Source organism: Ursus maritimus, unplaced genomic scaffold (genome assembly GCF_017311325.1).
Source record: "Ursus maritimus isolate PB19 unplaced genomic scaffold, ASM1731132v1 scaffold_4, whole genome shotgun sequence".
NCBI classification, from domain to species: domain Eukaryota; kingdom Metazoa; phylum Chordata; class Mammalia; order Carnivora; family Ursidae; genus Ursus; species Ursus maritimus.
In genome coordinates, this window is record NW_024426552.1 from 75171771 (window position 1) to 75186665 (window position 14895).

Here is a 14895-nt window from a genome sequence, read left to right on the forward strand (position 1 = left end):
AAGAAAACAGTATGCTGTAAGAATCTTTCCTTCCTTCCCTTCCCTTCCCTTCCCTTCCCTTCATTTCCTTTTTTCCTACCTTTCCTTCCTTCCTTCCTTCTTTCCTTCCTGCCTGCCTGCCTGCCTGCCTTCATCCAGCAAATACTATGTGAATTCCCAACATAAACCAGGCTCTCTGCCAGGCACTAAAAATTTCACAGTAAACAAAAGCAGATAGGATTACAGTCTTTCTGGAATTTACAGTCTAATGCAGGAGCCAGGGGCTAAATAATAATACCAACAAATATATTTAAAATTGTGCTGTTTGCCATAAGGAAAAGTTAAAGGTGGGTTGGGAAATAATGATGGGTGACCCAAATTAGGTGGAGGATTAGGGTGCAGGGTAAAGGAATCAAGGGAAAGTTTCTCAGACACTTGAGGCATAAGGAACTGGCAGGTAAAAAATTGAGGGAAAGAGATTGCAGAGAATATTCCTGGTAAAGGAAAAACACTTGCAAAGGTTTTGAGGTGAAAAAAGCTTGACATATCCAAAGCACTAGCAGGAGGCCAGGGTAACCATTGGTTTTTATTCATGCTACCATGATGATAATCTCCTATTACTTTTGAGACAAGACTAGAACAATCATGAAAACAGACAACCTAATTTTTACTCAGGCTAAACTTTCTATTCTCAACAAATGTTTCTTAATTAGAATGTCTCTATACCCAAAGAAAATACTTAATCCCTATATACCTAGTATGTATTACGCCTGAAGGACATTTTAGACATCCTCTCTTCTACAGGCTTCAAAAAGAGTCATTTGGTTAAAATTAATGATTTTTTAAAGATTTATTTATTTATTTATTTATTTATTTATTTGAGAGAGAGAACAAGCTGGAGGGGCAGAGGGAATGGGAGAAAGTCTCAAGCAGACTCCACACTGAGCATGGAGCATGATGGGACTTGATCTCATCACCATGAGATCATGACCAGACGAAACCAAAAGTCAGATGCTTAACTGACTGCATCACCCAGTCACCCCCAAATTAAGAATTTTAATACGAAAATTGATAGATTATAATCTATCCTGAGAAAAAGGTAAATGCACTCAAAATCTTAACATAGGAGCAATAGTTAATGAATTTAAGGCTGCTGGTGCTGGGAAAGAGAAAACAAAGGAGACACAGTCTGGATCCCACATATTTACACAAAGCTGTCACATGAAGAAGAGGGGACGTCAAAGGTCTCTAATGGATACCAGAGGATTTCATGGTTAAAGTTCACAGGAGGGCAAAATGTTCCTTGGTATGTAAGAAAGAATCAGATAAGAGTGGGAGATGTCTAATTTGGCAGATGGAAGAAATAGGTATTCCTTTAGAAGTCACAAATAAATCATAAATGTACATATAGATTCAATCACCCCTTGGGGACATCTAGAGAAAATTCAGACCAAACCTTAAGGACCATTGTAATAGACAACCTGTAAAGTCTATTCCAGCATCAGGAGAAGCCATTAGAAAGTGCCTCTTAACAGAAAGATTTAAGAAACGCTTCTCAGTAAAAGAGAAATTTCATCTCTCAAAATGGTTAATCATCTAGGAGACAGAAGCTATAATAAGGAGTGGGATGGCTTTACTAACACCACCACGGAAGAGTTGTTGGGAGTTTAGTAGCTATCAATGGTTATCATACAGAGTTTTTCATTGGATGGAAATTTTCATTCATCAGAAATCTTTGTTAGTATTTCCCATTATGGGTTTAGAATTTTGGTACAGTTTGGTAAGAGAAATTGGGGTGGGAGGTGAGAGCCCCAGGATACCTGGCTTGAGCATAAGCGTTCTGTACCAGATCTAGGGGAAAGTTGTTAAAGGACTTCTGGAGGTGGATGGGCACAAGCCAGGAAAGTTACGAGCTGGAGCAGACACTGAAGGAGGAAGAGCTAGACAAGTAAAGTAACCAGGCAGAAGAATCCTTTTAATAGTAGATAAAGAGAAAGAGCAACCTAACAGAGACAGAACATTCAAGAAAGTGCAAGAATCAATAGTTTGAGCGTGGGCTATGTGAGCTAGTTTGGTGAATAGGTAAGCTGAAGCTTTGCTTGTGAAAGAATAAACATTGATCCAGGAGGTCAGGGGTTCTTAACCTTGAGTTTCTGTTAATCTTCTGAACATATGAATATAGTCTCTTTATAGGTGCACATGAGAGCTTGTTCTGTGATGCCCTAGAGTTTCCCTTAGGGAATCTGGCAGCTCAGCCTGAGCCAAGGAAGAGTCCTGGGCTTTATGTTGACCTAAGTATGATTAGACAAGATGGGACACAGAGACTGATAGAGGTTTTATCAGATCATGATGCTGATGAAATTTTAAAAGGTGACTGGATATGTTACATTCTTCGTAAATCCTCCTCCCAATCCCAACCCAGATGAGGGATTAGACATTTAGATAGCATCTACTGAGTGTCTATTATCTGCCAAGCAGTGCATGAGTACTTTATTCGCAATACAAGCCTGTAAAATAAATGCTATTCTCACCTTACAGGAGGAAAAGAGATTCAAAAAGGCTAAATCCTTTATTCATTTTATTCACCCATTCATTTATTGAGCCAATATATCTTGGTTAAGCTCCTCTTACTTGCTGCTATAGGGAGCGTCTACCAAGTGCTACTGTAGGGAACCCACCAAGAGCTATTATAGATTGCACCCATTGCTTTATGTACCCAACATCCTTTCATCCTAGAACAGTACCACTTTGGGGATACCAGTGTTGGTTAAGTGACCAACTCTTGATTTCAGCTCAGGTCATGATCTCTGTGTCCTGGGATCCAGCCCTTCATCAGGCTCTGTGCTCAGTGGGGAGCTGGCTCTAGGATTCTCTCTCCCTCTTCCTCTGCTCCTCTCCCGCTCACTCTCTTGTTCTCTCTCAAATAGAAATAAATCTTAAAAAACAAAACAAAAAAACAAAAACAGAACAGTACCACTTTTCTTTTTTGGGCCTTCCTGTTTCTCTGGTCTATCAATACGTATCACAAAAACTTTCATTTTCTCACCTAATCCCTCCTTCCTGATCATAAGTGATGGTCAATTGACTTAGTATTCTGGGATTTGGGACTAAGAGAAAATCAGGATGAAGTCTGGTCAATGGCTAAAAAACTGTAGGACGAAGTATTCCGAATTGTGAAGGACCATGCTTATTGTCAGCTGGAGGAAGTCCGCAGTAAAAGGGAAAAATGAAGCTGGCACAGTGAAAGACAGCAGAGACGTGAGACAGCCTGGATGCTGATGGCAGTCATATCTGCTCCATTGTTTGCCTTTCCCAAGGACTGGGTGTTCACCTCTGCCTTGGATTCCGTGAGTCTATCACAGGGTCCTGCAAAAATTATTTCTGCTTAACCATGCCTTCTTTTTTAAACCTCTTATAGCTTATTACCATGCTACGCATGAAAGACACAAAGATGAAAAGCATACAGTCTCTGACTTAACAGTCTTAAGAGGTGTTTCATAAGGACATGTGTGTGGACATAGATCATTACAACATTCTCAGTGGGGTTAGGTAGGAACATGACCGCTTACAGTGTGTATCTGATTCATCCAAATATCCCTTCCTTTGCCATTCATCCTCTGCAAGATCTTGATCTACTTCCTCCCTCCAGGCATTGGCATCTCTAAGAATCTGGCTATAGTGATACACCATAATTGACGTAAGATCAGAGGTCTGCAAATATTTTCTGCAAGGGACCATGCAGTAAATACTTTGGCCTTGTGGATTATATAGACCCTGTCACAACTATTCAATTCTGCTCTTGTAACAAAAAGCAGCCACAAAGAACACTTATATGAATGATCATGCCTGTGTTCCAAGAAAACTTTATTTACAAAATTGGGTTAAGAGGCCAAATTTTATCCACAGGCCATAGTTTGCCAACCCTAGCTCTGGGGCATCTGGGAGCAAAGTGAAGTTAAGAAACAGGATGTGGAATGTTAATTGATTGACAGAAGTGGGCATCAGGTGCTATAGAAACTCGGAGAAAGCACGAAAGTACTCCGTGGGCATGAGGATAAAACATTTATGCAAGAGATGATACCTGCATGGAGTCTTTAAAAATAAAGGACTGTTAGAGAAAGAGGAGATGGGTAGGGAAAGCTGCAATTATAAATATGATGAGGTGTAAGAGACCTTGGCATTTGAAGGATTGCCAATAGTTCCCATTACTGGGGCAAGAAGTAAAAAGTTAGGAGAGTGTCAAAAATAAGGCAAAGCAGGAAAGCAAGGAGAATTTTAAACAAACAAATAAATGAAAACAAGGCATTAGGGAGCCATGGAAGAATTTTAGGCAGAGCAGAATAGACGTCCTCTGATTTCTTTCTTTCTTTTTTTTTTTTAATACTATTTCAGGACTACAAGAAGTAGGGGCAAGGATTTCAGGTAGGAAGACACTGCAATTATTTGGAATCATAGTGGTTTAAAGGTCTAGATTTAGGCAATGAAGTCAATTTAAGCATTAGAATCAGTAGGATCCAACGTGGAGACAGGTTATATGCAGGACCAAGAGAAGAAAAACAGACTACCCATAGGACAATTGGGCAGATAAAAGTGGAGGAAGTCATCAATATTGAAATATTTGGGGCATCACTCAGTTCAGTATCAGACTGTTGAGTATGAGATACCTGTGGGACATTCAAGTCGAGATGTAAGAGAGTGATCAGCTGGCCATGAAGGTAGATCAGCTTTTTACGTACATCTGTCAGCTAGGTGTGATTACTATTCCCATTTCACAGGTAAAGAAACGCAGATAAAGGAAAGGTCAGGGAAAATATTTTTTTTTTAACAATAACTCTAGCTGGATTTCTTATTTCTTAACCTAAATTACAGAATTAGGAATTAACTGAGCATAGGAGCAAATGACAAGTTCATTTACAAAGAGTACGTAGGATGAGAAAAGAGAAAGAATGGAGCTGAAACCCCAGAAACAAAGTCTTTAGGAAACAGGGACAACAGTGTCCATGGTGGTTATGTCCCTGCCCTGGAACCAGAATGCCTGAGTTCAAATCCCAGCTCAGTTGATATTAACAGTAGCATGATTTGAACATGTCAGTTAGACACTTCTATTCCTGCTTCCTCATCTGCAAAGGGTAAATAATAATAGCACCTATCTCCCAGGCTCCTATCAATCAAGTAAAAAGATGTATGTAAATATCTGACCATACAGCACAGCAAATAGTGAATACTCAAGAAATATTTGCTATTTTTGTTATTATTACCTTGCAAAGGAAACAGAAAATAAATGAATGGTAAAACAGGAAAAGTAGGAGAAAGTGCCATCCTTGAGGCTAAGGAAAGAGAAACTTCAAAAGACAGGAAACACACAGAGCATCAAACATTGTAGAGAGGTCAAGAAAAAGGGGCCTCAAATAGATCTGTGGGTTTACCCACTTTAAGGTCATATGCAGAGTAGCGGAGGCAGCTGCCAGGTTGTGGCTGGTTGAGGAAAGAGTGGGTGCTGGAGAAGCAGAGTCAGTAATAGCTAAGTATACACTAGATGGTTTGTAGGTGTAGGAAGCAGAGAACATTGGCTAAAGGAGATGTCAATGGAATGTAATTTCTAATAAGTGTGGGTTGCTAAGGTAGGACAAATGGGTAGTTTTCCATGCTGAAGGGGAAAAGCAAGTAGTGAAGAAGAGGTTGAAAATACAAGGAACAGGAGAGAACTACTAGAACAAAGTTCTGGAGGAGGAAGAGGTATATGAGATCAGAGCTCAGGGGGAAAATTGACATGAAAGGGGAAGAGAATGCCTCTTCCACAGAAGCAGGTGTAGCCAAGATAAGGAATGGTTCCAGCTATAGTTCTCATCTGATAAACTCAACATCATTGTGACATAGCAAATATGGTCCCTTGCTGAGAGTGATAGAGCCATGGGATAGAGCAACTGAGTTTCCAGAAAAATCTAAAATGTCTGTCGTCGAAAATAGTAAAAGGACCAAACTCTTGATACATAAAAGACAATACGGGTGTCACTCAGGACCAGACACGAACTTATAGTGGCATCAATTCATGTGGCGGCATGATTTCCCCCAGCTGGCTCGGTGGTCTAAGTGCAGGAGCAAGGAAACAGAGAGTAGAGCTGATTCAGAATGTGCAATGTCCAAGGAGAGGGATTTACGATACCAACAAGAGAATGGCCATCCAGGCTGGACAGGATGATTAGAAGAACAGGAAATCAAAGAAGGACTGTTAGTGGGGGAAGGTAGGCATGGATAGCACAAGGAAGCTCAAAGACACCAGAGAACCCATGAAGGGGTAAGAGATGCAATGAGAGGTTTGTGGTCAGAGGATGAAATTTTAAAGTGTTTGAAAGACAAGGAATCAGACAGTCCTCTGGATACTGATCACTCAGAATAATGGCCGGACTTAGGGAAGGAAAGAGAAAAACAAGTTGTGGCCCTCAGTCTTTAATGAATCAATGAATGTGAAGGGAGAATAAGAGGTCCATGGTTGAGAGGGGGGGCCGGGGTGGGGGGAGTGTGGAGGATTTGGATGGTAGATCCAAACGCCATGTTTTTTCAAGAGAAACAGGGAACTGGAGGAAGAAGGATGATTTGGAAGGAACAACATGGGGTATAGAGAGAGGTCACATTGCTCTGCTTCTGGGTAAAATTTAAGAAAATGTATTGGCCTTCCCCATAAGAGAACTTCCAGGTAAGTGGTCCCCCTGGGGAGACCAGGTTCCAGTTACGACAGAGGGTAGGGAATGAACCCTATAAAAAGACTAACAATAGGAGAGAATTTGTCAGCATGGACAGGCAAGCTTCAAAGTTGCAACGCAAAGGGTTGGAAGGGGTAGCGTGTGCAGAAGGGAAAAGGGGAAAGGAATCAAAGCAGGACAGGGGTGCAGGGATGTGCCTGGAGGAGCAGTAATAACCCAAGGGCACAGCTGCCAAGGAAAGCTATGATGTGAACTCTGGCAGAGTTCACTGCCTTCAAATTTCCAAAAGAAACTTTGGAATAAACTTGTTTTGATGCTAGAAAACCATGGCATTTGCTCAGGGTTCCAAACAGAATGTTGGTAAAAAAAAAAAAAAAAAAAAAAAAAAAAATGATGCCTCCAAAATAATGTTGTTGTTTTTTTTTCTGTGTATGCCAGGGCAGGATTTTCTTTTACCAAAAATGTAGCTCTTGGTGGAAGCTACAGTGACTCCAGTAACATATAAGAGGGTCCGGATCTCTCGTGGTGGCACCACCAGCTGCCTGAGCTGGTCAAGCAAGCTGTCCTAGCTCCCGTGGTCAGCCAGTAATTAAAGCCTATATTCAAACTCTTACCTGAAGGAATCAAGGTCTATGCATTTTGTACCAGTTTGCCTCTATATAAAGCAGACTATCAATAACCATTCAGCTATTTCTCAAGATCATAATAGAGAACTGAGTATATATTCACAAAAGCAATAAACTTTGCAAACAGAGATACACGGTACAAATATCAGGCATTGCTATTACTAAGTAATTTATTACGTGACAGTTTGAGATACATACCAGAAACAAAATATGAAGTGCAATAGAGTGGGGTAGAGAGGTAGAGCCAAGACCCATGGGGAGTGACTTGGCAAGGGTTCTTGGAGGAGGTGAGATTGGAGCTGGAGATTGGATGTGTTTCATTTTCCCCAAAGATTCCTCGCCTCTAGTTGCTCAAGCATACCCTTCCTCTCCCCATTTCAACTAAGCCTAGAAAATTCGGCGGTCAGCAGAGAACAAGAGAGAAGCCAGCAAGGCCTCACTCCGCTAACTGAAGCCGAATGCGGAGTGGAAGAGCACAGCCCACCTACCTCACAGGCCATTGTCTTCCCTTGGCAGAAACACTCCTTGCTGCTCCCGCTCAGCTCTTGGGACCTGACCTCTTTTTCAAGCCTGTGATCAGCCTGCTTATCGGGCCTGACCTCCTTCAGCTGGATCTTGTTTTTGACTTGGCTCCTTTCTTCTCAGCTGTTTCCATTTTAGGCCTCTGCTCCTGACTCTTGAAAGCAAAAGTAGCCAAGCCCCTTCCCTCTGCCCAGGCCAAGGTTCAGGGACTGTATTTGGGCACCTCAGACCTAAGTGGGACCAAAGACTGGTGTCCATCTTTGGCTTTCTGGTCGAGGCCCTATTTGGAACAGCTGAGCCTCCTCTAGGAGTCTGGGGTTCAGGAGAACAGCATGTCAGCATGAGGTGAAGCGAGATTTCAGCAGGAAGGAAAAGGCAGAGGACTTATTTTCCCAGATAGGGGCTGAAAGCCCACTTCCTTTCCATTTTGAGCAGTTGAACTACTGAGGAGCATTAAGTCAAACCCCATGTACTCTCCAGCTTTATCGCGCGATGAGGCCCAGGGCGTGGAGAGCTCGAAACTCACCCATCTTGCCAAATAAACAACAACAATGCACAGAAACCTTTCCCTAAATTTCTGCGCCCCAGATTTGGGGGTGTGCCTCTACCTCCAGGAGCAAGTGGCTTCCTGGAAGGCTGAAGGGGATGAAAAAAGCAAGACCGATTCTCCCTATTGCCCACTCTCATGCCACTGCCTCGCCTGCCCCCCCTTTCCCACCCACAACCCCTCCTACTCCCCAAGGGGTGCCATTTTGGAGCCAAAATCCACTTTGTCAGCACAAGAGCAGCCCTGCCTTCTCTTGCTCCACACACCATGTGACCCTGGAGAAACTCCAGGGCATATTTCATCTGGCATCAGCAACTAGAGGTCACCGTGACCCAAAACTTCCTGCATTCCCAGGCCTGGCAGCCTTGCCAAAGCCAGCCATGGTGGGGGGAAGGAGAGCGCCGCTTGGGGGGAGCTGACCGAGTGTGGTGTCGGCCGCCCTGCCTGCCAGCAGACAGCAGCACTGGTTTTCCACTGCCGGCCATTCATTGGACTTGGCCAGCTTTGTTCCTTCCCTGGGACCAAGTCAACAAGCTGAGACCAGAGGAGCTGCGGCTCTGGCATGCAGAGTGAAGCCATTTCTGTTTGCATGCACACCACGGGCAGTCGCTCTGCTCAGTGGCCCCCCAGACTCTGATTTCCCACCTGTCCTACCTGCTGGGCACTGCAGTGTGACAAGCATTCAGGACTCCCAGTGACTGCTGCTTTTTTTCCCCCCCTACGTAGGAGAGAACAGATCATTATAGAGGCCAGAGACTTCATCCTGAATTTTGCTCAGACTCAAAAAAATACAATGAAGGTGAACCTCTAGAGCCAGAAAACAATTTTAGTATCAGTCTACAGGGTCCCCTTCCATGCAAGAATCATAAAGTTTTAGGGTTAGAAAAGATCATAAACCATCCACGTAAGTGGTTCTTCATACAATTTGGTAAAGAGACCTTTGAGTAACTGATGAAAACAAGCCACTCCCTGCCTAGGCAAAAACCAGCAGACACGGGATTTTGCTCACAATTTGGGGAGTGCAGGAACTCCTAAAGACCCTGCACCGCTGCCTTCTGGACCACTCCCTCCCCTTCCAGCACTCTTGTTTTGCAGAATGGGAACTGTCAGACCCAGAGAGGACAGTGACTCTTGCAATATCAAGGCTAGTTGTGGTCCTGATTCCAAGGGAATCATCAGGGCCCTCACCTCTGGACCATTGTCTTCTTGGCTTTGCTCTTAGTGTCTCTCTTTCTCTTCCTTTATTCCCTTCCTGCTTTCTCTCCTCAGGTCTTCTCCCTTTCTTTCTCCTATTCTTTTTCTTCAAGTTTTATTTCCTTTTGTGCTTTCCTTTCTCCTACTCTCTTGTCTTCTCTGTCTCTGCCCTGTGTCTCGGGACCCAATCGATTTATCAGTGTCAGGTCTGTGGTCCCCTGGATAGGTCACCGGCTCCTATGGAAGGATATCATGTGTACACCAAGGAAAGAACGAAATTGTTGAAAGCAGTGACATCAAGGAGAAAAATTTCATCTCTCTCCCCAAATCTTCAGTATTGATCTAGTGGAAATGGGTCTTATTTTCACCCTTAGTGAAGACAAATAACATCAAGGGAGAGGAATACAGAAACCAGTAGATTAGCAGTACTCATGATACGGTTGGGGAGATTCAGGGGATCCCTGAGACCTTTTCAGAGGGTCTACAAGGTCAAAATTGTTTTCACCATAATGTTAGACATTATTTGTCATTTTTACTGTGTTCACATTTGAACAGATGGTGTAAACACCACAGGGGGTAAAACTGGGGGTGGGGGGCAGGGGCAGTAGCTAGCATGTATCCAGGCACTGATACCAAATTGGACTCCCAGTCATTGTAATCCTCACAGCCATGAACAACAGTTGTTTTAAAAAGTAAATTTTACTTAAGAATACTCATAAAGGAGCAGTTAAAAATATTTATCTTATTAAATTTAATTTTATTAAACTGAAAATAAGCCTCAAGTACACATTTTTTTCTATTCCCCGGCAAGATGAGAAACGTGCATAAAGTACTTCTGTCACATACTAAACTATAACCGTTGCCTCAAAGAAAAGTAGTTACACAATTGAGATGTAAGCTTGTACCAATCACTTTTTTCCAGTTTTACCTGGAAGAACGACTGACAAACTGTGGTTGTCTAAACCTGTGTATTTGGCAGACGTTTTCCTAATAATGAACAAAGTGAGCCTGTCACTTCCAGGGCAAAATAGACAGCACCTTTTGCCAACGGTAAATCTGAGCTGTCAGTCAAAAATTAAAATGCTGGGAATGTGTATCTACCACCATAAACTGAACTGTTTCCCCATACTTAAAACTTTTCTGGTTAGATCAGTGGTGATATTGACAAATGTGATTATTTGAATTTTAGAATGAAATATGTCAACATTTGGAAGACTGGTATAAGCCAGTGAACTGGTATTTTCCAAATGACCAATGCACGGTGTTACAAAACCATGCCTGGGAAAACAGCCACTGAAAATGCAAGATAGGCTGGTGGATTTTAACATAACTGAATACAAAGTGTTCACTAATAGGTTCCAAGTTCCACAAAGCAGCTAAACTCTAAGAAACTACCATATCTTGAGTTTTGATGTAGTAGCAAAGAAAAATGTCTGCAATTATTTAAAAACATTAGTAAGATATCCCACTCTTTTCCAACTCTGTATCTGTACAAAGCATCTACTTCAACTAAACAATGTATTATTGCAAATTTAATTGAAGATAAGAAAATCTACCAGTCTTCAATTAAACCATACTTTAGTTTTGAAAAAATGTACAATGACACCAATTTTTTTTCTTTTGGAAAATAAGGGAATTTGTGAATTTTAAAAAATTTCTGAGTTTCAATTTCTAACACATATCTATGAATAAATATAATCCATGCAAGCACAAGCTCTTTGGAGTGGAATGGAGTCCTGAAGCCAAAATATTTGAGTACCACTCCTGTAGACTATTATAGAAGGAAGCAGAGATAAATCCGTGTGACACTTATTAACTTGGCGTCTAGTATGGGTAAGGCTCATGCTAAGTACTACAGGGCATCCGGCTCTTACAGCCCTCACAGTGTAGCAGGAAGATAAGGCATGGAGGTCAATAGCTGTGCTCCGAGTCCAGGAGTCCCACCAGAGAGAAGGTATCTAATGCCACCAAAGCTCCACTTGGTTTGGAGGTAAGAGGAACTAGAAAAGTCTCTACAGAGGAGATAACAGTTGAGAAGCCTGAATAAAAACTAAGCATTTAGAAAACAAAACAAAAAAGCAGAGGGACTGGGGAATGTTGATGCAGGCCAAGCAGAGGTTAGAGCACGAGGGTGGGAGAGCAGAGGGTATGTTGAGTAGAGCAAGCATTCCATTAGGCACAACTGAGATGCAGGACGCAAAGCCTCCTATACAGTTGATGCTCAATGAATGCTTGCCGGATGAACCTATGTATGAAAACAGTGATTGGCTAGGCCATGGATGGGTTTAGCTGTGTCTTATTGCCCCTACTTCCCACAGTATATGTGAGAAAATTGTGTGGAGAAAGTTGATAGAGGCCAAAGAAGTGAGAAGATTCATATAAAGTGCAAATTAGAGATGGAGTCAGACCCTGACCTGGCTTCAGGGTCTCCTTTGCCAGACAATTCCTTCTGAAGTCAGGCCCTGGCTGATATTCCTCTGCCCTAACTCGAGCGTGACATTGAATGAATAAGGGTGAGACTGACACAAGCCTTGAGATTCATCATTGGAAGAACTTCTTCTGAACACCACTCCCTGATCAGAGTGAGAGGGATTCGGAGAGGAAAAAGATGCTGTTCTTGTCCTCACAGTCTCTTGAACAAGATCTTCAGGGGAGAGAGACCCATCTGACCACGACTGAGAGGGTACAGAACTACCCTAAGTACACAGCACAGACAAGACCTCCAGCTGAAGGATGGTGAAGCTTTCAAGAGGGGATAGAAGATGGGAGGGATTCAAGGGACTTTTAAAGGATAAAGACTGATTTGATAAATAGCACTCATTCATGAGTTCAAAGGCTCCTGAGGTCTGTGAATCTGTCCTCTCTGTCTTTGGATCCCCAACACCAAACACAGTGTCTGTCATAACAGAGACGTTCCATAAGTGTCTGATGCACTACTCTGAATGCAAGGGTGAAGAAGAGATAGGATGCCAAGACTCAACTTCTTTCCACCTTTTTCCACCTTTCCATTAAGATACTATTGATAGATCACATGTAGAAGTTTAAGGTGTATGACATGATGATCTGATACACATATACATTGCAAAATAATTATCCCAAAAAGGTTAGTTAACACTTCCATCCCCTCACATAATTACCATTTTGTGTGTGTGATGATAACTTTAAGATTTGCTCTCCTAACAACTTTCAAATATATAATACAGTATTGCTAATTACAGTCACCATGCCGTACATTTGATCCCCAGAACTTATTCCTCTTATAGCTGAAAGTTATACCCTTTGACCAACATCTCTACATCCCCCGCCCCTTTGCCCCTGGCAATCACAATTCTATTCTCTATTTCTTTGTGTTCTACTTTTTTAGATTCTATATACAAAGGAGAACAGAGAGCATTTGTGTTTTTCTATTTTGCTTAGCATAATGACTTCAACATCCATCCACATTGTCACAAATGGCAAGATTTCCTTCTTTTTTATGGATGAATAATTTTCCATTATAAATATATATCATATTTTCTTTATCCATTTACACATTTATGGACACTTAGGTTGTCTCCATGTTGTGGCTATCGTGAATAATGCTGTGGTGAAAATGGGGGTGCAGATATCTCTTCCAGACTGATTAATTTCCTTTGGATATATATAGAAGAGGAAATGCTGGATAATATGGTAGTTCTATTTTTAATATTTTGATGAACCTACATTTTTTTAATTTAAATTCAATTAGCCAAGTTATAGTACATCATCAGTTTTTAATATAATGTTTAATGATTCGTTGGTTGAGTATAACGCCCAGTGCCTCCATTTTGTTTCTCATAGTGATTGTACCAATTTACTTCCCACCAACAACAGTGCACAAGTGTTCCCTTTTCTCCACAGGCTGACCAAAACTTGTTGTCTCTTATCTTTTTGTTAACAGCCTCCTAACAAATGTGAGGTGATATCTCATTGTGCTTTTGATTTGAATTTCCCTGATGATTAGTGATGTTGAGCATTTTTTAATGAGTCTGTCGGCCATTTCCAAGACCCAATTTTGAATAGGCCACATATTTTCTACACTCTGGTCTATGACTCTCCAATCTCCCCTTCTCCACATCAGAAATCTTGTCAGTCATTGGTACACAAATCTGTCACTGGCAGGCAGCCTCTCCTGGACCAGCAATCAAAAGGTAAAAGTGTCCTGTTTCACTGCGGACAAAGCCTTGTAGGTACCCAGGACAAATAAGACAGGAGCTACTACAGACCAACTCTCTGCCTCCCTTTATACACGCTCTCTCACTCCCTCTCAGCAGGCAGGGGACAAAAGCATTGCATTGGTACCCTAGTCGTGAGTCAGAATCTCTGTAAGAAAGGCTACAATCAATACGTGTGACACAAGACTGATATGATGCCCTGGAACTAAGGGACCATCTGCAAAACTGATGTCAATCACTTCCTAAGATCACGTGTTATGCTCCTCCAGGATGGATGGGCCTGCTTCCCACCTCGACTAGAGCAAGGAGAAAGGTGATTGATGACAGCAAGGGATTACCAGCCCTAAAGAAGGGGTATTCTGTACTTCTCTTTCCACCCTATCAGCACCGACATGCACAGAGATGCAGTCCTACCCATCACATCTAAAAATGCCCACATTGAAAACACTTCCTCTTTTTGGGATTGGCTGTCAATACAAGCGACATCATGAGAAAATCAATTATACCTGGGTGAACGTTAGTGCCATCACCAGAACAAATGACATGAACTTAAGATGCAAGGAGAAGCCAGTGAGGAGGTGGAGGGATTTCAGCCGCATAAATAGCAAGTTGAACTCCAAACCCAAGGACCTGAAGCAGTTGGTCAACCCAAGACTTCCTAAGCACCACATAAGGGGAACCTCAGAGCACTTGGACTAGGTATTTTTTTGTTCATAAAGAAATTTTAAAGGTGGAGGGTTCAGCATGGTGGTAGAGTTGGGGGGGCAGGACGGGGCAGCTATGGAGTGGTTGAGGAAGGGTAAGAAAGGACTAACTGTACTGGAGAATCTCTTTCTTCTTGTGAGATCCAGGTGCAAGGTTGCCTGGCCTGGACTTCTACTTACTCAGGTGGTGAGGCCCCCACTCCACCGATCTCATAGGATATTCTTCTCATAACCCCGTCACAGCACACATAATGCATTGGGGGATGCTACCTCCAGATCTGTCTCACTACAGGCCTCTGGTGACCCTTGAACTCAGGGACTTAGAAGAAAGATTTCTATGTCTGCAGGCTTGAGCGTAGGGCTAGGCCAGGGTAGGAGCCCTCATTGTGTTCAGAGGCCATATTTCGAGGGAGACTCAAGTGAAAAAAT

The 14895-nt window shown here is 42.4% G+C and overlaps 1 protein-coding gene across 1 annotated transcript in view; it reads right to left on the minus strand.

Annotated features, from left to right (window-relative positions):
• The window catches only part of TPRG1 (tumor protein p63 regulated 1), a 207473-nt gene extending 199173 nt beyond the window's left edge, over positions 1-8300 (minus strand). The window contains exon 1 of the mRNA XM_008705164.2: positions 7795-8300. Coding sequence (XP_008703386.1) covers positions 7795-7806 — 12 coding nt within the window. The 5' untranslated portion in view covers positions 7807-8300. The remainder of the gene's footprint in view (positions 1-7794) is intronic.
• Between the last annotated feature and the right edge of the window lie 6595 nt (positions 8301-14895).